Source organism: Dendrobates tinctorius, unplaced genomic scaffold (genome assembly GCF_039654945.1).
Source record: "Dendrobates tinctorius isolate UK_male_01 unplaced genomic scaffold, ASM3965494v1 ptg000059l, whole genome shotgun sequence".
NCBI lineage: Eukaryota > Metazoa > Chordata > Amphibia > Anura > Dendrobatidae > Dendrobates > Dendrobates tinctorius.
In genome coordinates this window covers 20,340,071-20,364,313 of record NW_027361727.1, presented here as the reverse complement: position 1 = coordinate 20,364,313, position 24,243 = coordinate 20,340,071, and the positions used below count along the sequence as shown (strand labels likewise).

Genomic DNA, 24,243 nt, shown 5'->3' with positions numbered 1-24,243 from the left:
ACGCCGCAGCCGCTCTCAAGGGGGAGTAAAGGAAAAAGGCCCTGTGCTCCCTGTCCCCAGAAAGAAGGGGGGGGGGGGGGGGAGGGGGGGGGGGATCTATACTCACCCATCCCCGATCCGTTACCTGGGTCTGAAGAAGTCCTGCGTCTCATCCAACCGACAGGCTCTGGTAGGCGAGTGGGAGGGAGACTGGCGACAAGGACCCCTGGAGTCGCTGGCACGTCTTGGTGTCGGCGTCCATCTGGCTGGTCCTGCCGCGGAGAACTGCAAGGATACGGGGTGGCAGTACACGCCGTACTCGCAGACTCCATGTGGGAGTACAGATGTGACTTTTCACTCTGTATCCCTCCGTAGAACCTGTAAAGGAACGACGCACGACGAGGTAGATATGGGTCTAATGAAATACCCGTGTCCACCTCCTACTGACACTAAGCTAAACTGAGGAAATTGGTGCCGGTCGGTGGGGTGTATACTGCGGAGGAGGAGCCAACATTTTTTTGTGCATAGTGTCAGCCTCCTAGTGGCAGCAAAGCATACACCCATGGTCTCTGTGTCCCCCAATAAGGCGAACGAGAAAAACAGTTAACTCACCTTCTGATGATGGCTCCTGCTCCCCCTGTGGCTTTCCTGCATCTGCTGAGATCCTCCTCCTGCGAGGGCGCGTGCAGCTGCTGCTCATTCAGGCAGCTCATTGTAGCCACAGGACCTTCCATGATGTGACCAATAGGACCTGCGGTCACGTGACTTTCAGTGCACACTGGAGGTCACGTGACCGCAGTCCTATTGGTCATACCATGGAAGGTTGTGAAGTGATGAACTGCCTGAATGAGCAGCTGCTGCCACGCGCCCTCGCAGGAGGAGGATGCCAGCACAGACACAGGAAAGCCACGGGGTGAGCTGGGAGCAGGAGCCATCATCGGTAGCTGACTATAGTGGGGGGGACGGGGGGGGGGGGGGGGGGGGGATGTGCAGGCACATGTAATATGCACCGCTCCCCTGTCTACCAATGCAGCGCTGCTTCAGCACCAAGGTGATGGACAGCGGGTGCAGTGAATATTGCATGAGTGTAATGAGTGGGAGCACAGGACCTCCCACTGTCTCTGCAGCCCACCCACCAGCCCCCTGACACCACGCCAGAGCCACCACCCCCCCACTCTATAGCACAGCAGCACACAGATTTGCATTATAAGACGCACCCCCACATTTGGGGGAACAAAAGTTAGTCTTATAATCCGAAAAATACGGTATATCTTCTGAGTTTGACACAAGTCACCTTCTCTTGCCTGGTCATTGGCCCCCTTTGTTTTTTACCCTGAATCATGATCATAGAGATATGCATGTACCTACAGAACTTTTCTATATGTTTCACATTTACTGTAATTCTGAGAATACAGTTTTGTATTGACTTTTAAATGGCATAATTGGCTCAGTTTCTCCTTGTTTACTTAAAATACTTATTTTGTATCATACTCCAGCCGAGCTGCACTCACTATTCTGCTGGTGCAGTCACTGTGTACATACATTACTGATACTGAGTTACATCCTGTATTATACTCCAGAGCTGCACTCACTATTCTGCTGGTGCAGTCACTGTGTACATCCATTACTGATCCTGATAATGCTGCAGCTTCTGTCATTAATAAGATGCATTCAGATCCTCTGTGCCCCACAAACATCTATACATGGCAACCACAAATGGTCCCATCACTTGAGAGCTGAGCAGAGTGTTCTCCTTACTATATAAATGTATACATTTTCTTCATTTGGTTTAGTTCCGATCTTCCGACCACAACACTATTTAGACATTCAGGACTTCAGAGAGCGCCCCCTTATAGACAAGGGAGTAAACAGCTCACAGGTAGGCAGCTCATGCAGTACACAGAACGTGAGCAGATTAGCTGGATTAGAAAAGGACTATTTGCAGAAACAATTTGCAAAGTTAATGACGGATGCAAATGCTGAAGACCATCCTAGATGGGTGCCACAAGTCTACAAGGAGCTGGAAGATGCAGTGCAGTCTGTACATTATGAGGGGGATATGGCAAATACGACTATAGAGACATGACTTGTAGATGGGATAATAAGTGCATTGTGCACCCAGCGCCACTCATTCACTTTTACCCCTCATCAGTTCTGTTCTTTGCCCATTACTGGATCTCCATTTAAAGGGTTTTTTTTAGCCAATGGTACATAATAGGTGGCGAACTGTCACAGCCCATCTGATAATCCCTTCATAAAACTAAAATAAAAGCATTAATTTGGCAGAACCTACTTTATCAGCATTTGGCTCGTCATCATCTTCCTCACATTCTTCTTCCCCTTCCATTTCCTAAATCGTAAAAAAAAAAAAAAAAAAAAAAAAAAGTCCAAGTCAGCATCCAAACTGAAACTATAAAAGAGTGATTGCTTACCACTATTCATATTAGTAAGGCTATACCTCAAGGAGATAATGGACAGGACAGTACATTAAAGGGTTAAGGAATACTTAGATTGTGATCCCCATCAGGGACAGTGATGATAATGTGTGCAAACTGTAAAGCGCTGCGGAATATGTTAGCGCTATATAAAAAAAAAAATAAAATAAATAAATGTCCACTTAAAAGATCCCATATAGTTTTATTGGGGTCCTTTGAAGAACAAGGATAGTGCCTTGTGTCTGTAAACGCTCCAGACGCGTTCTCCTCTGCAAACTCAGGGTGAACGCTCTCTAAATCAATATGACGGGGGGGGGGGGGGGGATTTGGTAATATTTGCCCCGTCTATTGGACGTTCATTGATTGCAATGGGCGCCAATTAATACCTAATGAACGCAGTTATGCATCGATTACAGCATGAAGGCCAGTACATATTTGTTCTCAATGACACTAAACCCCCCACCAGAGCAAAGCAATGCCGCCTGTGGGTCTGCGGCAATCATTTTTGGACAGGGTTATTGGGGGCCCGTGAACAAGACTTTTAGCTGTAAGAAATAATGTTGTAAACTCACCTCCTCTTCGCCTTCCTCCCCTTCTTCAAACTACAAAAGGGGGAAAAAAATAAATAAAAATTAAGTTATTTTCAGAGATTATTCTTTGGCGATATTATAGAACATTTTGGTCACAGAAACGTTATTAGGCATGTGTCTTTAGTTCATTTATTTTGTGGCTGTCAATAGTGAAGAGCAGATTGCGGGGTCTCCCAGCAAATGTTTAAAGGCTCAGAGCCCACGGTACGAGATGTTGTAAGGTTGGATGCATTATTACAAAGTCACTTCTGATGAGACAAGCCCTTTACTAAAGGCTTCTTTAATTGTAAACATTTGGTGCAATAAACATACACTGTCCTCATCCTCAATTGCTTCTCCTGTGAAATACAGAACAGCTCGAGGAACTATTCTTTCCCGGAAAAAGTGTCCGAGCTCAAAGTCAGCAGCTAAAGAATTCTCCATCTCTTCGTCCTGTAAAGAAAAGCATGACATTGTGCGTAAGAAACATGTTCACACTGACATTTCCCACAACCATTTTTTAAAAACACAAATACTTCTCATAGAGGTTTAACCTCTAAGTATTTCACACAAATATTTTTTTTATTCAAGCAAGCAATATAAAAACCACCATCACATAACATTCACATTTCACTTACCAATTCTTCTCCAGATCCTGAAAAAAACAAAAAAAACACGTATATAAATTATGCGCAAACATAATACCATAAAGGTAATGCAGGGGTAATATATGACAAGGAAGCAAGAGAATTACAATTACACATTAACCCCTTAATGTCAAATGACGGACACAGTCCGTCATCAGACATCTCCCCTGCTTTGATGAGGGCTCCGGCGCTGAGCCCGCATCAAAGCCGGGACATGTCAGCTGTTATAAACTGCTGACATGTGCCCGCAATAGGCTTGAGCGGAATCACCGCCCGCCCGTGCCTATTAACTAGTTAAATCCCGCAGTCAAAGCTGACAGCGAGCATTTAAATAGCATTTCCGGCCGCCGGGCCGGAAATGACCTCATCGCCGACCCCCGTCACGTGATCGGGGGTCGGCGTCATGTTGCCTGGACAACCAGAGGTCTCTGAGACCTCTATGGTTGATCCAGGCATATGGCTTTCAGCGCCACCCGGTGGTCGGTGCTGAAAGCACAACAGTAAATCTGCTACATATGGGGGATCAGCTCATCGCCCATATGTAGCAGAGCCGATCGGGTTGCACATGCATGGCAAAAATAAGCCCTCACCAGACCCCAGATCATGAAAAATGGAGACGCTACGCGTCTCGGGAAATTGCGCATTTTTTTTTTTTTTTTTTTAAGCAAACTTTGGAATTTTATTTCACCACTTAGATAAAAGAGGACATAGATATGTTTGGTGTCTATGAACTCGTACTGACCTGGAGAATCATAATGGCAGGTCAGATTTAGCATCTAGTGAACCTAGCAAAAAAGCCAAGCAAAAAAACAAGTGTGGGATTGCACTTTTTTTTTTGCAATTTCACCGCACTTGGAATTTTTTTCCCATTTTCGAGTACACGACATGGTAAAACCAATGGTGTCGTTTAAAAGAACTCGTCCCGCAAAAAATAAGCCTTCACATGGCCATATAGATGGAAAAATAAAAAAAAAGTTATGGCTCTGGAAAGAAGGGGAGGGAAAAACGAAAATGCAAAACCAAAAATACCCCTGGTCATTAAGGGGTTAATATGAGGCACAACTCAGGCTGCCAATCCAAGAAGCAAAATAAAGCAATAAAACCATGGTGTAGAGAGTTAAAGCAGCAATAGAATATGTGCAACCATTGCAAGGGGGCAATTCGGAAACTTTTTTTTTTTTTTGGAAGAGCAGGGGAGTCTAACGTTTAAGAAGTGAATTTGTAGATGGCACTCCGTCCAGGTAAAATTCAAATTGAATTTTACCTGGATGGTGTGCCATCTACAAATCCACTTCATATCTTATCCAGTGCTGTGTTCACCAGCGGTATCGGCACCCTCCGGTTTATCACTGCCATCTCTCCGAATCTGGATTCCAGCGTTGAGACTCCCCTACCTTCCTCTCCATATGGTCTATAATTTAATCAGCACTAATGAAATATTTTTTTTAGGTAGGATAAGTAGCGTCATAGTTAATGGTGGAAGCGGAGAAGTCAAGAGGATTATAGAGAATGGGGACTTGTTGATTCACCTTTGATTGGAGTGAAGAAATTGAAGAAGGACTCGTTGGGAACTTGCTTTGTTATAGTCCGTACGGTGCCACGTCCCTTGTGCTTCTGCTTCTTTTTAATTGTTTTAACTGTAACATTCTTGCCTTTTTTCCAGTCGATAGTGCATCTGTTATCAGAAGAACTAGTTATATCCTTGTGGACGAGAACTTTCATATAATTCCAGTTGTGAGATGTTTCAGCTCACAACCACTTTAAAACTGAACCATCAGGGGTCTTACGACAATATCTGATGGTAGCATAGGGTAAAGCGGAGATGCCGAGCATAGTTTTTATGAAGTATTCTTAAGTCATAAATGCTGCCACGATTTACAGCAAACCTCGAATACTGATCCTTCACCCACGTTGGGTAGGTAAAGGCAGGACGTTCAGGCTCTGTAACCGCAGGCGGTAGACAAATAATCTAAAAAAATATAATCAGAAGGCTCAATCTTACCCATCACAATCAACAATTTCAGGGCCTTCAAATGAAAAGGGATCGGTAGAGTCCGGCTCCGACTTCATCTTGTAGGTTTTTGTCAGTACATGGTTAGAAAAATACTCATTTGGTTCAAAGTGGAACTCTAATGTAAAGGACTGCAAAATAAAAAGGGTGACATAGTAAAGAGTCTTGTAGTGATCTGAGCTGTAACCATACGGTACATCTGGGCACCATCTAAAACTTTGCCAACATTATCTGACCACAGCAATTATCAACATCCTACATACTAGAAATCATCTGTGTAAAATCCCTGAGCTACTCACCATTGGCTGTCCTGGCTCTGAGAACTTCACTTTTACATCCTGCAAGTGCTTTAATATTGGCTCGTCGTATTCCTGTAAGAAGAAAAAAAAAAAAAAAAGTTAATTACTATGAACGGAAGCCAAAATAGTTAAAGAAGACTTCACCACCAATCCCTAAATAATATAGGCCATATGTCAAACTTAGTGATGAAAAGCAATGGAGAGAAGAAAAAAAAAAAACCAAAAAAAAACAAATAGGGATTTTTGTGTACTCACTGTGGGTGTTATGCTTTCCTGCCACTAGGAGGACACTAAGTAAACTAAAAAAAAAGTTAACTCCTCCCCTGCAGCATACACCCTCTCGCTGGACGAGATCTCATCAGTTTCGTGAAAAAGCAGTAGGAGCTTAAACAGTTGAACAATAACTATGTCACAACATAAAGATGCTAAACAGGGTGGGTGCTGTGTCCCCCCAGTGAATGGCTCGGAGAAAAGGATTTTACGGTGAGTACACAAAAATCCCTATTTCTCCTACGCCTCATTGGGGGATACAGACCGTGGGATGTCCTAAAGCAGTCCCTAGGTAGGGAGCATACATGTGCTAATACCCCATGTACCACTGATTGAACGCTGAAGTACTGCCACTTGCAGGATGCATCTGCCAAGAGCTGCATCCGCAGAGGCCTGAGAATGAATCAGGTAATGCTTTGTAAAGGTATGCAGACTGGACCAAATTGCAGCTTTGCAGACTTGTACTGCCGAGGCCTGGGCCGAATGGCCCAAGAGGCGCCCACTGAGCGGGTAGAACGTGCCGTAATCCCTGCTGGGACAGGTGCATTCCTGACACGATAGGATTCTTGAATCGCGAGGCGGATCCACCTGGCTAGCGTTGCTTTCGAAGCGGCTAGACCCTTCTTATGCCCTTCTGGAAGTATGAACAGGGCATTTGACTTGCGGAAGGGAGCTGTCCGCTCCGTGAGATGTACCATCTCAGAGCCCTAACCACATCCAGAGTGTGGAGGGCTCTCTCAATATGATGGACCGGTGCCGGACAAAAAGACAAAACAATTTCCTCATTGAGGTGGAAAGAGGATAGGACCTTGGCCAGGACGGACGGAGACGTCTTGAGGACTTCCTTGTCCTGATGAAAATTCAGGAACGGAGGGCGGCAGGATGGAGCCGCTGATTTTGAAACACGTCGGATTGACGTAATTGCCACTACAAAGACCACCTTCCAAGCGAGAACCGTCAGTGGAACGTCATTGAGGGGTTCAAAGGGAGCCTACTGTAGGGCCCCAAGAACCAGGTTAAGGTCCCAAGGTTCCAATGGTCTTCTATAAGGAGCCGCCACATGGGCAAGTCCCTGAAGGAATGTCCTGACTTGAGGTTTGGTGGCCGTTGAGCGAACTAAGTGCGAGGCCCGACGTTAGTACGGATTGAAGTAATTCCAATATAGAAGGAATGGAGAACGTCATAGGGGGAATCGGCCACGATCCTTGCACCACGAGAAAAAGGTTTTCCAGGTGTGGTGATAGATGCGCATGGACACAGGCTTCCTAGCACTTATCCTTTTGGAAATCACGTCGTGAGAAAACCCAGCCTTTGTTAAAATCCAGAATTCAATGGCCACGCCGTCAAAGACAGGGCCCCGAAGTTCTGGTGGTAAAACGGACCCTGAGAGAGCAGATCCGGACGATGTGGAAGATGCCAGGGAACGACGGCGACTTAGTTGAATCAGTTCTGCGTACCAAGCGCGGCGAATCTGGCACGACAAGTATCACTGGTACTCTTTCTGATCTGATCTTCTTGATGACCCTCTGAAGCAAGGGAAGAGAGGAAAGATGTACGGGAGCCGGTGCCACGGCAGAACTAGGGCGTCCGCACCGATGGCGCGTGGATCGCGTGATCAGGTGATGGATTGAGGAACCTTGTTGTTTAATCTCGAAGCCATGAGATCCACATCCAGAGTCCCCCAACGATGGCAAATCTGCTGAAAAACCTCCGGAAGAAGAGACCACTCTCCCGAGGCCCTGGCGGCTGAGAAAATCTGCTGCCCAATTTTCTACGCCCGGGATGTGGACTGCCGAGATGGGCGAATGATTGGTTTCGGCCCAATGGAGGATGTGACTCACTTCGTGCATGGCCATCCTGCTTCGAGTTCCCCCCTGGCGGTTGATATATGCCACAGCCGTGGCATTGTCGGATTGGATCCTGATGGAGTGGCCTGCAAGGAGGAGATGTTGAAAACTCCGTAGGGCTAATCTGATTGCTCGAGTCTCTAGGATGTTGGTGGGGAGACGAGACTCTCGAGGAGACCACCGACCCTGTGCCGTGTGGTGACGAAAAACTGCACCCCAGCCCAGAAGACTTGCGGTGGTTGCCACCAACTAACCATTGTACTGGGAGAAAAAGACTTCCCTCGATTCAGGGAGGATTTCAGAGTCCACCACTTGAGGGCTTGTCTGACCCGCAGAGACAGGAGGAACGGGTTCTTGTCCCAGGCCAACAGCATCACATGTTGTAAGGGACGGAGATGGAACTGGGCGAACGGGACAGCCTCCATCGCTGCTACCATCTGTCCGAGAATTCTCATGGTGAAATGAATGGAGTGAGAAACTGGTTGAGAAAGAGACCGCGCTGCTTGTTGTATGGCTCGGGTCTTCTCTGGAGGGAGAATGACCAACCCGCGGGAAGTGTCAAAGATCATTTCCAAAAACGAAATCTGTTGAGCTGGCTTCGGGAAGGACTTTTCGAAGTTTATTTTCTAGCCCAGGCGAGAGAGTGCATTAATTGTTATATTTACGGATTCCTCGCATGCTGGAAAGGACGTGCCCTTGATGAGCCGGTCGTCGTCCAGATACGTAACACTACCACTCCCCGAGAGTGAAGAATGGCTGTAACAGCCGCCATGACCTTGGCAAAGACCCTGGGGGCGGTGGAGAGTCCGAAGGGCAAGGCAACGAACTGGAAGGGTTCCTCGTGAATTGCAAAACGTAGGAACTGCTGGTGGGATGGCAGATCGGAATGTGAAGGTAAGCGTCCTTGATATCGATGGATGCTAGGAACTCTCCTTTTTCCATGGAAGCGACAACTGATCGGAGAGATTCCATTCGGACCCGCCGTACCTTGACCAACTGATTTAACAGTTTGAGGTCCAGTATGGGCTGCACCGTCCCGTCCTTCTTTGGAAGCACAAAAAGGTTTGAATAAAAACCTCTGAACCGTTCGTCCTGAGGGACCGGAATGACAACTCCATCCTTTTGCAGTGCCTGAACAGCCTGAAGGAAGGCTGTTGTCTTCCTTTTGGGGAGGGAGGACGGGAAGAAACGTGTTGACGAGTGAGAGGAGAATGCCATCTTGTATCCGGAGGACACCAGTTCCCTGACCCACCTGTCGTGGACGACTGAGAGCCAGGTGTGACTGAATGAAAGAAGACTACCTCCTACTCTGCCGTCGTCCGCCGGATACCGCAACAAGTCAATGCGTAGAAGATTTGTGGGATCAGGGTCCTCGAGAACCGGATGCCCTGGGTCTGGGCTTCCAAGAGCGATTAGGTCTGTATGAGACCAGGGTGCCTCTGTCTCTGCGCAGGGGCCGACTAGAGTCGGAAGAGAAGGTAGAGGAGGACCAACCGGAGTTATTGCGAAGAGAAATTGCGTCGGCTTTTGGTTCCGAAACGGCCGAACAGCCCTTTGCTGAGGAAGGAAATTACTTTTCCCCCCCGGTAGAATCAGAGATGAGCTGGTCCAGCTTCTTCCCAAAGAGGCGACCAGACTGATAAAGTAGAGAAGTTAGCAATCTTTTAGACATGGCGTCCGCTCGCCAGTCACTGAGCGAAAGAGCTCTTCCAATGGAGATTGCATTAGCGGCAATTTGAGCAGTACCATTGGTGGCATCAAAACAGGCATCAACTACAAAATCTACTGCGTGAACTATCAGCCTGGCGACGTTGGTGGCTTCCGGAGGGAGATTGCTACCCTGAAGAGCAGTGATTAAGACCTCTGTCCAAGCGACCATAGCCTTAGGCTGGTTTCACATTAGCGCTTTTTAAGTGCACACACGGCCGGGGGTAGCTCCGCCCCCGAGCCGGCTCTCTGCCCGGCGTGCCCGCCCCTTGCTTGTAGCGCCGCCTCCTAGCGCACAGCGGCGCCTGCGATCGGCGCACCCTATCTTTAGCATAGGGTGCGCAGATCGTGCGCTAGTTGCGCTTTGACCTGCGCACTTTTGACGGTGCGCCAAAATCAAACTTTTCGGATTTTGGCACGCACGGCGCACCGTCAAAAGTGCGCAGCGCAGGTCAAAGCGCAACTAGCGCACGATCTGCGCACCCTATGCTAAAGATAGGGTGCGCCGATCGCAGGCGCCGCTGTGCGCTAGGAGGCGGCGCTACAAGCAAGGGGCGGGCACGCCGGGCAGAGAGCCGGCTCGGGGGCGGAGCTACCCCCGGCCGTGCGTGCGCTTAAAAAGCGCTAATGTGAAACCACCCTTAGTGACCTAAATCGCTGCAAACGATGGAAAAAGCACCGCTCCTGAAGATTCAAAAACTGAGCGGGCGAGATAGTCAGTTTGACGATCGTAGAGGTTTCTGACTGAGAAACCTTCCGAAATGGATAGGAGCGTCTTAGAAGCCAGCCTCGATACAGGAGGGTCCACAGATGGGGACTGCAACCAATCTTTCGTTAGGTCTGGGTGAAAAAGGTATTTTGCCTGAACAGTCTTTTGCCCTGTGAACCACTTATGTGGTCGATCCTTATGTTTCTCGACAATATCCTTAAAATCAGGTGGCTGGTAAATAATTTGTGTACACGCTTGGTCCTCTTAAACGATAAAGCATGTGCTGGAGGAGTATTTTTCTCCTTCAACTCCAGAATCCTGTTGTCGGATTCTATAAGTGAATCAAGCGACTCTTGGTCAGTTGGAGGTTTCTGGGGAGCTGACGCGTCAGATTCCAATTCAGAGTCGTACTAGCTGTCACCATTAGGAGAGGGAGAGTGAGAAACAGAACTCGCTGGTGCTGAAGCACGAGCATGACTGGGGGACGCATCATGGGTCCGCTCTCTCGCTTGACTATCCCTTGAACAAGTACGGCCCCTGCTGGTGAACGGTTCCCCGCGAAGACGCCCTCTGACTTAAAGAGGCTTCCCGGAGAGTCTATAGCCTGAGTCTGACAGGGACGCAGCCCACTCAGGGGGACTAAACACAGGAAGACTCTCGCAGCAGCGGCGGCGACCAGCCGCGTCGCAGTCTGTGCATAACGGGTTAATCTGGCGCTGGGCAGAGTAAATTTGCAAGTGGTACACACGGCATAGAACGTAGTGTGCTTCTTAGCAGCCTGCTTAGTTTCCTTAGATTACGACATAGCGCTCCGGAAAGGGTTAACGACAGAGTCTGACTGCAGCAGCAGAGAATGTGCCGGGAAAGGGTTAAGCCTTAGTCTGAAGGCAGATGCAGCTTACCCCGGGAGGAATAGCTGTTGTAGTGTCACCTGGTATCCGCCTAAATGGTCACCTCACAGCTCTGAGGTAAAGGGAGATGGCCCTCAAGATTACAATTGCGCGTCTCGCCAGTAATGAGAGGCACCAAGAGGAGGGGGCGGCGATAATAGCGCGGGCGGCGCTATGGAAACTGCGGCCTAGTAGACCTGAAAAGCCAGGGGCTCAATTTCTGGCCTACCGCAGCGGGGGCGCGAAGGCGCCGGTGTGGCTGAGGCCAAGTCAGTGCTTCTCCCGGGGGCAGGACCCGACCCCGTACCTTCACTCGAGTGCTCAATCAGCGCTGAGTCCATTCTTCTCATCCTGGGCTGATGTAGCAGAGCCTGAGGAGTTCTTGAAGGGGGATGCTCTATCGGTCCTCCCTATGGGGAGGGGGACAGAGAGCTATGGGGCTGACTCAGGGCTGAAGAAAGAGCTGTACAATCTTCTCCATAACGGGTCTCCTGCGCTCGCCCTCGAATCCGTGATCGGTAAGGAATCAGCCTCATTCGTCGCAGGAAAGTGTACGTGAAGGGTTACTCCACGTGCTTGCCTGTTGTTGGTTTGGGGGAGAGCGGGCCGTAGAAAGGAACCGTCGCCCCCTTCACTCCGTTAATTAAAAAATAAAAATTTACAGAAAAATTCAAAAATAAGAAAAACGATGGGGTCTGAAACCAGACCCAAGTGCCTCCTACAGACACTAAGCAAGAACTGATGAGATATCGTCCAGCGAGAGGGTGTATGCTGCAGGGGAGAAGTTAACTTTTTCTAGTTTACTTAGTGTCCTCCTAGTGGCAGGAAAGCATATCACCCACGGTCTCTGTATCCCCCAATGAGGCGTAGGAGAAAAAAGAAAATCATCAACATCTGTAGTCCAACAACTGACCACAATGATTAACATCCTGTAATGTTGATATTATAGCGCCCTCTAGTGTGCTGCTCTTGCACTAGAGACATGTATAATTTAATTACGGTTCACAGTTCTATAAACTGGGAACTACTTACCTGCAAAGATATATTAATCATGTCTACATTCCTAAATATTGTGAGCCAGAAGTCTGGGATCCCTTTAGGGTCTTCTGTATTTGGTGCATCTGATAGTGTCATTTTCTTCTTTACATCTTCCTAAAAAAAAAAAATTTAAAATAAAAAAAAATATATGGAGATTTTATATCACTCTTAATTCCATGGTGCTGCATGTGCGAAAACAGGGTTCAGTACAAAAAAAAAAAAAAAAAGTTACTGATGTCAGTAAGTGTCAGACAAGTGCAATAAAAAGTGCTGAACGCGGTGAGATTCCATGTACCATCTCCGGCCAAAGGTATCGATGGAAAAGAGTAGGGGGTCCCAGGACAGAGCTCTGGGGGACACTGACAGAAGAATGCAATCTTTGTTACTTACTGATAGTTTGTCTTTATCGTCATCTTCACCACCGCTGTGCCATTCAGATTCTGCATCTGTTGGCTCTTCTTCTCCTGAAACAACGAGTCTCCTCTGGAAATAAATGAACAAGATCAGCCTCAAAGTATTCAGCATGTATAACACAACACATGTGATTGCAATAATTTTCTGGGAGAAATACTTTTTTGTCTGGAACAATTTCAAGGGTGCCAACACTTTTGGCCATAGCTGTATATAATGGTTAGCTGGTTTCGCCTGCTCTTCTCCACAATGGACCTTGTAATGTTTCAGCAGTGGAGAGTTGAGCTGTTTGTTGCCTGCTGCTGACAGGTCCAAGATATCAAACAGCAAATACCGATATGTTGATGGACAAGCAGAGTTATCTTCTGCCATTGGCATCAATAGCGCAACATTGGAAGTTTCACATCACTGCTTGCCGCAGCAGGCAACAGCCCAACTCTTGTCAGTCTCTCTATATACAGCCCATCAATCCGGTCAGACAAGTGTATACCGTTCTATCCTGCAGTACTTTGCACCTCTCATCTCCTGTATACAGAGCCCCATCTTAGCCCCCATCCTGCAGTACATCACTCTTCTCAGCCCCATCCTAAAGTATATCACTAGTCTCAGCCCCTCAAAACACAGCCCCATCTGGCAATAGATCATACTATTCAGTCCCTTTATACATCGCATCATCCTGCAGCACATTGCTCCTTAGTCACCTATATACAGCCCCATCCTGCAATACATTGCTGCTGAACCCCCCAGTGTAGAGCCCGATTATGCATTACATTGGTCATCTGTAACAAGTATGGCATTGCTTCCTGGTATGAGCTCTGCCCTGTAGGAGGATCTGCTAGCTTCCATCACACCATCCCTAATGGGAGCAGCTTAGTCCCAGAGCAGAGATATGGTGGCAAGAAGGCAACAGACTGCACCGCGCATGATCGACTGGGAGCACTGGAACTGCAGGAGAGTCCCAGTGATAATTGAAGGGCAAATAAGGAGCCTGGAGGGGTATCCTTTAAAGGCGGTGGTGTTGTGATACGTGCACTTCAAGAGAGATTCAAAACTACGTTATATTGGCACAAAATAAGTGTGTGCATTATAAACCATATTTTGGGAATTGAGACCTAGACGACCCTAGTCAAAAGCTTTTGACACGCCTCTATGACACCAAAAGTTTTCAAACATTAGCTACCCTGAAATTTCCTAAAGGCGTTCCAGAAGATGAAAGCAGCAACATGACTGAACAGAAAAACCATTCAAAAATACATAAATAAGGAATGATGGCCCAATAATGCATGTTGATTTTCTCTGAACATCATGTGGCATTTAGATACTGTATTTTACATGCACATATGAATCCGACCGGCTATACAGCACATGACAACGTGTGCGCTGCATACCTTCTCAAATAGGGGACAGTACAGGGCTGCATACTTTCTTTCCAGCTCATGCACCTCTTCATAGAATTTCGCTTCTATGTGTGCACATTTCTCCTGAAGTTGCTTTAGCGCATTGATTCTTCTCTTGACTGCTTTGGGTAAACTGTTGGGGGGAGAAGAGGAAACCCGGTTATATTTGACCATCTCGCAATCTCCGCATTTCTCTCCCCAAATACTCCCAAGAGCTCTTATGGGATAGCTTTTGACATTTTTAAGTCTCAGCGAGATCTGATTTTTTGGGGGGAGAGTTGTGTAACAACTGAAGTAGCTGCCATTAAATCACACAATCAGCTTTCACGGCCTGGTAAAGTGGCAAATCTGCACAAATTCTGTTGACGTTATATATAAAATGGCCATTAAACAAGCATCAATTGATTTATCGAGTCAATCGGTGCTCGTTCAAGCAGGAAATTTGCCTCTGTATTTACAACATGTTTTCGCTAGGCAAATTTACCCTTGTTTGCCAGAAATATATAGAAGTGGTCACTGTGGCCTGTCAGGTTATGCTGGGAGTTGTAATTCTGTAATAGCTGATGACCAGCCAAACGATGCTATAAACATACTTGGATCCTTCAGGGCTTGTTAACACTAGATTTAAGCAAATTTTTCAATATTTGGTTTATGATCGCCAGCGAATATTGTATTTGTGGTATTCACCGAACACAGTCGAATGCCATTGGAGTCAATGGGAGTAGAAATGAGCGGATATGTTCGGAACCGATCATATATAAGTTCACCACGAATAGGGTACCAAAATACCACAAATACGGCAAATTCGGAGATAGTTTCCAGACATATTCGATCAACTCTTAACACGTCCAATTTTCCCCATATACAAGAAAAATAGACGGATGAGTTGAACAAGAGAGGCATTTGTTTTTCTTGCATGTGAATATAAGAGATAAGAAAAGAAAAGAAAATTTGGACAGGGGACACCTCCCACACAAAGTCACAGATGCACGAATGGCCCCATAGCACTCGTACCTGTAATAAAATATTTGTAAGAAACAGATTGCACTCGGACGTGTGAACGAGGCCTTAAACTGTGAACACTTAGGACGGATGTAATCACCATCTGCACAGCGCTGTGGAATATGCGGGTGTAATAACGCAATCAACTAGAGTAAACCTCGCTATGCTCGTTTGTCAAGATCACGTTCACATTTAGCTGTGGATTTGTGGTGCAGACTAAGCCCCAAGATTTTACTCACAGTACCAGGGGGTCACTTACGTTTCAATATAGCTTGAAGGTGTCCGAGAGACGCTGTCGAGCCTTTCCTGAAGTGCAGCAAGAACCTGAGGATTCTGCATTATCTGGTCTGCCAGTTTTTCTGTTGACAAGAATAGAAACATCAGTGGCGATAAAGGACATCGCCAACTCAAGGCATAAAGGGTCTCGTCTTGGCATACATGGCTCCATCCACCTGACAGTGTCCTTGTAGTCTCTGCCAGGTGTGCATTCATTTTTACCTTGATACCTCTTTTATAAGCCCTGTTCCAAAATGTATAAGGAAGTCAAATCTGCCCTTTTGGAAATTCCCTTAAGAAAATAAAGCCACTGGCAAACAATACCAACGGTGCGTGAAGGGTCAGCATTACCGAATGTAACGTCAGATGAATGGTGCACCTGTTATTAGCAGAGGCACAGTAAAGAGTGGTGCCATAGCCTGTATATGTTAAGGGGCCAATCAAAATAATGTCGGAGAAGACCCTGGTGGACTCATCTAGGTTTTCACAAGAGCGATCATCCATCAGCTCACCATGGCTTTACAAATAATAAAATAAAAAATTAAGTAAATACTGAGCCACGGGCTTCCCGCGTTACCCTGCATTGTGCCCTCGTGATACAATGTACTCTCCTCTAGAAACAATGTTTTAATGGGTTAAAGAAAAACCCTTCAAATAAAATATCGCCTATGGATTTAGTATTACTGGTCCATGCATTTATGCAAATTTTCAGACATTTTGCCTAAAGATGATATAATTAAGTGGTATCCCACCTAGTGGTATCCTGCAGTGCTCATGTGCCACCTACACACGTGACCGCTGCAGCCAATTACTGAGGTGTATGGCACAGGATCAATAAGGCCAGTGGGGAGAACGGTGTTGGGAGTGACAGGACTCATCTTATGACTGATGCTAGTTTTCTTATTTTATTGCATTTACCGTTATTTTAGCATGTAGCAAAGTTTTACTGATCATGAAACACCCTTTAATTTTTTTTTTCATTTTCTTACCAGAATTGCAAGTTATCAGTATGGGGATTACTTCCTAAGTGATGGGAGCCCCAGACTGAACAAATTGCAGCAGCATAGTTCTCAGGATAGCTGGGGGTTCCAGTAGTCAGACCCGCGTAGGAAAACTTGCAATTCTGGGAATGCCACATGATGAGTTACTATGCAATATAAACTAATGATTGCTTCTGATATTACCTTTCTTATCACCTGCATGTTTATGCCCTTCCATGGACGCTCCAGCAGTTGTCAGCTTTGCTGCAGAAGAAAAGAAAAAAAAAAAAAAAAAAAAAACACGGTCAAAAAGTCTCAAATAAAAGAGCCTTTAATATCACAAAGACACAGATGAGCCCCCCCAATAACCCCTAAATGGGGACACCTGAAGTCATCTGGTATTTTCCTACACTATATTTTGTCAGTGCCATGTGCAAACATCTTATGCACCATCCGACAATTTAGAGCACTTTGACATAGGGACCACGTTTAGGGGGTCAGATAGCCCAACTATCATTAGAATGACAAGTTCCCCCATGTGCCAAGATCGATGGATATGCGGGATAGGAGTGTGCCAGCACTATCCGGGCATCTCAGAAGGGTCTTGGCACATGCACGGGAGGTGGAGACCTTTTGCTCTATGGCTCGGTTGCAGGTCACAGCTTGTAGACGGCCACCACTTTTTAGAGGTCACTTTAACACTGCAGCGAGTATCGGGAGGTGCTTGAGGTTATAAACTGCATCTCCTCCCAAATGCTAATCCGCAAACTGGTCCTACCCGTTTATGATCCACTTCAGCATTCACGCGCTGCAGCCAAGACCTGGGATACACCCTGCACAGCACAGGACAGGTCTTAATTTATTTGTCACTGTGAAGGGGTGCACAGACTTGTTGGTTTTAATGCCTCTAAACTCAAACATTACAAATAGCCTTGATTAAACTTAGCAAACATCTTGTACTTTTTAGTGCATACAGCTCCTGTTAGGAACAATGTGTCTCCATGGTTACAGACTATAAACAAACCATGTGTGTTCCGACACTGCAGATCCACCACAGATCCAATTGCCCATTCGGACCGGCCGATTCAGGCTACGAAATGACTTACCAATTGGCCACGTATAAGCAGTTTATTGACCTGTTAACATAAGAATCAAACATAAAAAAAAAAATAAAAAGCATTTTTTTGTTCATCAGGCAGATGCAGGCCTGGTTAGATGTGCCGAATCAGAAAAGAGCGTTTCTACACTTCTATGATCTATCTGCGATTACTGAACCCGAAGATCAGGTACAAAGTTGACGCCCCGCGTGCAGATGAAAAACTACGGGCACTAGGTATCCATTTCCTTCAGCGTGATACAAGAGATGCCTGACACAGGACACATTTTTCATCAAAAGGGTTAAGGGTGTGTGCACACACTGCGGATTGTGCTGCGGAATTTTCCACACGGATTTGTGTAAATCCGCAGGTCAAAAGACCTGCGGTTTATCTGCAAATTTACTGCGGATTAGCCTGCGGTTTGACACCTGCCATGGAGCAGGTGCCAAACTGCAGCGGAATCCGCACAAAGAAATGGCATGCTGCAGATTTGAAACCGCAGCAAATCCGCACGGAAAATTCCGCATTGTGGGCACTGCGGATTTCATTTTCCATTGATAATGGTACTGTACACCGCAGCAGAATCCGCAGCGTGTGCACACACCCTTAGGCTAAGTGCACACGTTGCAGAAAATTTCTGCACAAAAACCTGAATCCCTTCCCAGAAACCGCACCTATTTTTCCGCGGCGGTTTTTGTGCGTTTTTTGCACGGTTTTTGATGCGTTGACCGCAGCGGTTTCTAAAAGCATGGGAGAAGCCTAAACCGCGGAAAAAAACGCAAAATTAATGTGCATGCTGCGGTTTTTACCGCAATGAGGTTTTTTCGCGGTAAAAAACGCATCAATGTGCACAAAAAGTGCAAAATGCATAGAAATGACTGTGCACCTTATTTTTAGCGGTTTTATAGTGAAAACCACTAAAAAAACGCTGTGTGTGAACACAGCCTTACAGTCATTGGTGCTAATTAAGTAAGAAATCAGTGATCAGGTTCTTTTTTTTTTTTTTTAAATTGCTCTAGTAAAATGAAAGCCAAGCTGTGATTGATTGCCATGGACAAGAACAGTTTTTACTTTATAAAAAAAATAAATAAATAAAACTGAATATTAGGCCAGGGTCACACTTGCGATGAACATGGACGAGTGCTATGCAAATAAAACATTGCATACCACTCGGACCACTGTTAATCTATGGGGCAGCTCCCATCACTGTTATATTTCCTCGCACGCATTCTTACGTGCGAATGAAATCGCAGCATGCTACGGTTGGCACCGAGACTCTGCCAACTCGCACCCATATAAGTCTATGGGTGCGAATGAGACAGCGCACAGCACTGGTATATCATCCGAGTGCTGTGCGGTATACGCTGACCCCAGCAATGGAGGTGATGGAGAAATTAATTTCTCCGTCTCCTCCGCAGCTGTGCTCCTTATCCTCTCTGTGCAAGATGCTCAGAGCATCATAGCATGACACTCGGATCCCGCTTGCAGCAGAGCAGGCGAGGGTCATTAGCATATCGCAGCCAATGCGCTCGCATCGGATGCCATACACCAGTGTGACCCCAGCCTTACTCTACCGCTCCGGATCCTCAGCATCATTACCTCATTGGACAACACTCCCTTGGTAAAGAGCATGAAAACCAGCACCAAATAAGAGAGGTCCACATGTCAGGAACTCTGGAGAAGAGAGATATATATATATATATATATATATATATATATATATATATATATATATATATATATATAAAAAAAATAAAAAAAAAACACCCTTGCCAATTTGCTGCCATTCCTGTGTTTCATACTTCCCTTGCTACCCACCAGGCCCTGTTCATCCAGCAAGAGCAATGAGATGTTAACACCCATCATAGGTGAAGCCTGGTGATCAGGGATGAAAGGAGGACTAACAAAGCGTCCAGTACAGTAGCAGTATGGCCGTGAACGAGAGAATTAAAGGGGTTGTCCATGAATGGCATAATGAAGGCCTATCCATTGGATATGAATAAAAAGCCTCTGCTGAGTATTGTTCTCTATGCCAGAGGTCTTTAAATGGACGGGGTTGCTGTACTTCCCAGCACACATTACTTTCTGGCCACTGCTGTAAGAGTTCACAGCTGATTGGTGGTGGGGGGGGGGGGGTACCAGGTCACAGACCCCCAGTGATCTCATTCTAGTGACCTGACTACGTTCACACGATGAGGATAACATATTGCAGATTTTCTGCATCAATTAGCTAAATTAGGTTACTTGGGGGCTTTTCTTCGTTATTTTCGTCACGTTATGTTTAACATAAAGCTGCTTTGTTTTTGAAAAACATACCGGAGTGTGCATGAAAGGTCTATGTATCTCATTCATTCTGCCAGAACTGTACTGAGGCTTTTTTTTTTTTTTTTTTTTTTAAAGAGTCAAACGCTCACCAAAAACTCATTGTGGGAACTTAACCATAAGTTTGGTTTTAGCGCTGCACCACTGGCAGCTGGGTGGGTGGGATTGACGACCATCTAAAGACTACTTTTATAAAAAACCAGGACATTTCCATTACCGAAGTGGTGGGTCCACATAGCCCTGCTGTCCAGATGAGAGTCTATCCAGCCCTCTATAAAAAGCAGCAGTGTTATCCTGCAGGACAGGGGGGGTGGCATTAAGTGGCTGATAACAGGGGACAATAGTGTGCAATAAAGTCTGAAAAGAGGCTGACATGCTTTATGTTGAATCTCCAGTTCTCAGACGACCCTCCAATATTTGCATGGTAGAGGGGGCTTTGCCCAGGTTTCCAGGAGTCTTGAGCTATTTAAACTGGTGGCTAATTCGGGACAAACGATCCTTTAAATTTGCTGGCGGCAATAATTTACTAGAGCGTCACAATTTACAGACATGCCGATCGGTTGTCCTCGGGCCTGCAGCACAGATCTGAGGCCCACTTAGCACATCCAAGGATTTTTTTTCCTTAGGATATTAGATATAAATACCAAGAATAACATGTGCCAGGGCTGTGTGTGCCCACTGTACCAGTCCCAATCTATTAATAACTTCACACATTTCGTCCTGAAACATATGTGCCGCACGTGTAGGATTACAGGGGTCGCTAACATGACAGCTGCCGCCGCTAGTGTGGCAGATACAGAACCTGCCCCCTTACATTAGGATTGCTGTGCCTTGATCACAGCTGAAGATACAGGTGCAAAGTGTACTACCATGGTAAGGACAGCATGTCACTTTATGGTGGCAATGGACAGGGTGGCGTAATGCAGTCTTATATTGAATAAGGGTCAATGAAAACTGCTCTAAAGGTCGGTCAGGTAGTAAGGGCAGCAGGAGGAGGCCCCCCCCATATACCGGGAGGAGGCCCCCCGCGTACCGGCTGCGGGCACACGTCAGGGCAGCGGGAGGAGGCCCCCGTGTAACGGCTGTGGGCACACGTCAGGGCAGCGGGAGGAGGCCCCCGTGTAACGGCTGTGGGCACACGTCAGGGCAGCGGGAGGAGGCCCCCGTGTAACGGCTGTGGGCACACGTCAGGGCAGCGGGAGGAGGCCCCCGTGTAACGGCTGTGGGCACACGTCAGGGCAGCGGGAGGAGGCCCCCGTGTAACGGCTGTGGGCACACGTCAGGGCAGCGGGAGGAGGCCCCCGTGTAACGGCTGTGGGCACACGTCAGGGCAGCGGGAGGAGGCCCCCGTGTAACGGCTGTGGGCACACGTCAGGGCAGCGGGAGGAGGCCCCCGTGTAACGGCTGTAGGCACACGTCAGGGCAGCGGGAGGAGGCCCCCGTGTAACGGCTGTGGGCACACGTCAGGGCAGCGGGAGGAGGCCCCCGTGTAACGGCTGTGGGCACACGTCAGGGCAGCGGGAGGAGGCCCCGTGTACCGGCTGTAGGCACATGTCAGGGCAGCGGGAGGAGGCCCCGTGTACCGGCTGTAGGCACATGTCAGGGCAGCGGGAGGAGGCCCCGTGTACCGGCTGTAGGCACATGTCAGGGCAGCGGGAGGAGGCCCCCGTGTACCGGCTGTAGGCACATGTCAGGGCAGCGGGAGGAGGCCCCGTGTACCGGCTGTAGGCACATGTCAGGGCAGCGGGAGGAGGCCCCCGTGTACCGGCTGTAGGCACATGTCAGGGCAGCGGGAGGAGGCCCCGTGTACCGGCTGTGGGCACATGTCAGGGCAGCGGGAGGAGGCCCCGTGTACCGGCTGTAGGCACATGTCAGGGCAGCGGGAGGAGGCCCCCGTGTACCGGCTGTAGGCACATGTCAGGGCAGCGGGAGGAGGCCCCGTGTACCGGCTGTAGGCACATGTCAGGGCAGCGGGAGGAGGCCCCCGTGTACCGGCTGTAGGCACATGTCAGGGCAGCGGGAGGAGGCCCCGTGTACCGGCTGTAGGCACATGTCAGGGCAGCGGGAGGAGGCCCCCGTGTACCGGCTGTGGGCACATGTCAGGGCAGCGGGAGGCCCCTGTTCGGCAGTGGGTGATATCGCACATAGCGGCGCTGCTCAGTGTCCGGGCAGTGAGGGGCGGTGTGTGGTGAGGACTCTGGGGAGCTGTCAGAGTTCAGGTGCTGCCCGGCTCCGGCCTACACTTGCTGCTGCCATCACTCCTCACACAGAGCCCCGGTCAGCGCCCGCTCCCGACCACGCAGCCCGCACTCATCCCCGCCCGCCACATGTCCTCCACCGCCGGTCACACCCGCTTACCAGCCGCCTCAGATGACCGCACTCCGCTCCTCAGCGCCTGCCAGGAACTGCTCAACCGCCGCCGGGTAATGATTGGTTGCGGCGGAATGACGCAAACACGCAGCCGAGCGCTGATTGGTGAAAGTGCTGTCACTCGTGCAGTCACGTGATCGTCATCCGCAGCAATTGCCCCAACATATAGCGTCCATGCTGCTACTGCTGCCAATGTGCTGTATACAGAATATATAGTGATGTGTCTGTACACCGCCCTATATATGTGTGTACACCGCCCTATATATGTGTATACACCGCCCTATATATGTGTGTACACCGCCCTATATATGTGTATACACCGCCCTATATATGTGTGTACACCGCCCTATATAGGTGTGTACACCGCCCTATATATGTGTATACACCGCCCTATATATATGTGTATACACCGCCCTATATATATGTGTATACACCGCCCTATATATATGTGTATACACCGCCCTATATATGTGTGTACACCGCCCTATATATGTGTATACACCGCCCTATATATGTGTGTACACCGCCCTATATATGTGTGTACACCGCCCTATATATGTGTATACACCGCCCTATATATGTGTGTACACCGCCCTATATATGTGTATACACCGCCCTATATATGTGTGTACACCGCCCTATATAGGTGTGTACACCGCCCTATATATGTGTATACACCGCCCTATATATATGTGTATACACCGCCCTATATATATGTGTATACACCGCCCTATATATATGTGTATACACCGCCCTATATATATGTGTGTACACCGCCCTATATATGTGTGTACACCGCCCTATATATGTGTACACCGCCCTATATATATGTGTGTACACCGCCCTATATATGTGTGTACACCGCCCTATATATGTGTATACACCGCCCTATATATATGTGTATACACCGCCCTATATATATGTGTATACACCGCCCTATATATATGTGTATACACCGCCCTATATATATGTGTGTACACCGCCCTATATATGTGTGTACACCGCCCTATATATGTGTACACCGCCCTATATATATGTGTGTACACCGCCCTATATATGTGTGTACACCGCCCTATATATATGTGTGTACACCGCCCTATATATGTGTGTACACCGCCCTATATATATGTGTACACCGCCCTATATATGTGTATACACCGCCCTATATATGTGTATACACCGCCCTATATATATGTGTACACCGCCCTATATTTGTGTTTACACCGCCCTATATATGTGTGTACACCGCCCTATATATATGTGTATACACCGCCCTATATATGTGTGTACACCGCCCTATATATGTGTGTACACCGCCCTATATATATGTGTGTACACCGCCCTATATATGTGTGTACACCGCCCTATATATGTGTATACACCGCCCTATATGTGTATACACCGCCCTATATATGTGTGTACACCGCCCTATATATATATGTGTATACACCGCCCTATATATGTGTATACACCGCCCTATATATATGTGTACACCGCCCTATATTTGTGTTTACACCGCCCTATATATGTGTGTACACCGCCCTATATATATGTGTATACACCGCCCTATATATGTGTGTACACCGCCCTATATATGTGTGTACACCGCCCTATATATATGTGTGTACACCGCCCTATATATGTGTGTACACCGCCCTATATATGTGTATACACCGCCCTATATATGTGTATACACCGCCCTATATATGTGTGTACACCGCCCTATATATATATGTGTATACACCGCCCTATATATGTGTATACACCGCCCTATATATATGTGTACACCGCCCTATATTTGTGTTTACACCGCCCTATATATGTGTGTACACCGCCCTATATATATGTGTATACACCGCCCTATATATGTGTGTACACCGCCCTATATATGTGTATACACCGCCCTATATATGTGTGTATACACCGCCCTATATATGTGTGTACACCGCCCTATATATATATGTGTATACACCGCCCTATATATGTG

General features: G+C 47.4%; 1 protein-coding gene across 4 annotated transcripts in view; it reads right to left on the bottom strand.

The window, feature by feature from the left end:
• Window positions 1-22,376, bottom strand: part of NAP1L4 (nucleosome assembly protein 1 like 4) — a 39,518-nt gene extending 17,142 nt beyond the window's left edge. For all 4 annotated transcript variants that reach the window (XM_073578539.1, XM_073578541.1, XM_073578537.1 and 1 more), the window contains exons 1-13: window positions 22,245-22,376; window positions 16,672-16,731; window positions 15,471-15,570; window positions 14,201-14,342; window positions 12,792-12,884; window positions 12,396-12,515; window positions 5,941-6,012; window positions 5,633-5,772; window positions 5,160-5,305; window positions 3,622-3,638; window positions 3,317-3,436; window positions 2,987-3,016; window positions 2,273-2,329 (exon numbers count right to left, since the gene is read on the bottom strand). In XM_073578539.1, the coding sequence (XP_073434640.1) occupies window positions 2,273-2,329; window positions 2,987-3,016; window positions 3,317-3,436; window positions 3,622-3,638; window positions 5,160-5,305; window positions 5,633-5,772; window positions 5,941-6,012; window positions 12,396-12,515; window positions 12,792-12,884; window positions 14,201-14,342; window positions 15,471-15,570; window positions 16,672-16,705 (1,071 nt within the window). In that variant the 5' untranslated portion in view covers window positions 16,706-16,731; window positions 22,245-22,376. The remainder of the gene's footprint in view (window positions 1-2,272; window positions 2,330-2,986; window positions 3,017-3,316; window positions 3,437-3,621; window positions 3,639-5,159; window positions 5,306-5,632; window positions 5,773-5,940; window positions 6,013-12,395; window positions 12,516-12,791; window positions 12,885-14,200; window positions 14,343-15,470; window positions 15,571-16,671; window positions 16,732-22,244) is intronic.
• Window positions 22,377-24,243: the final 1,867 nt, after the last annotated feature.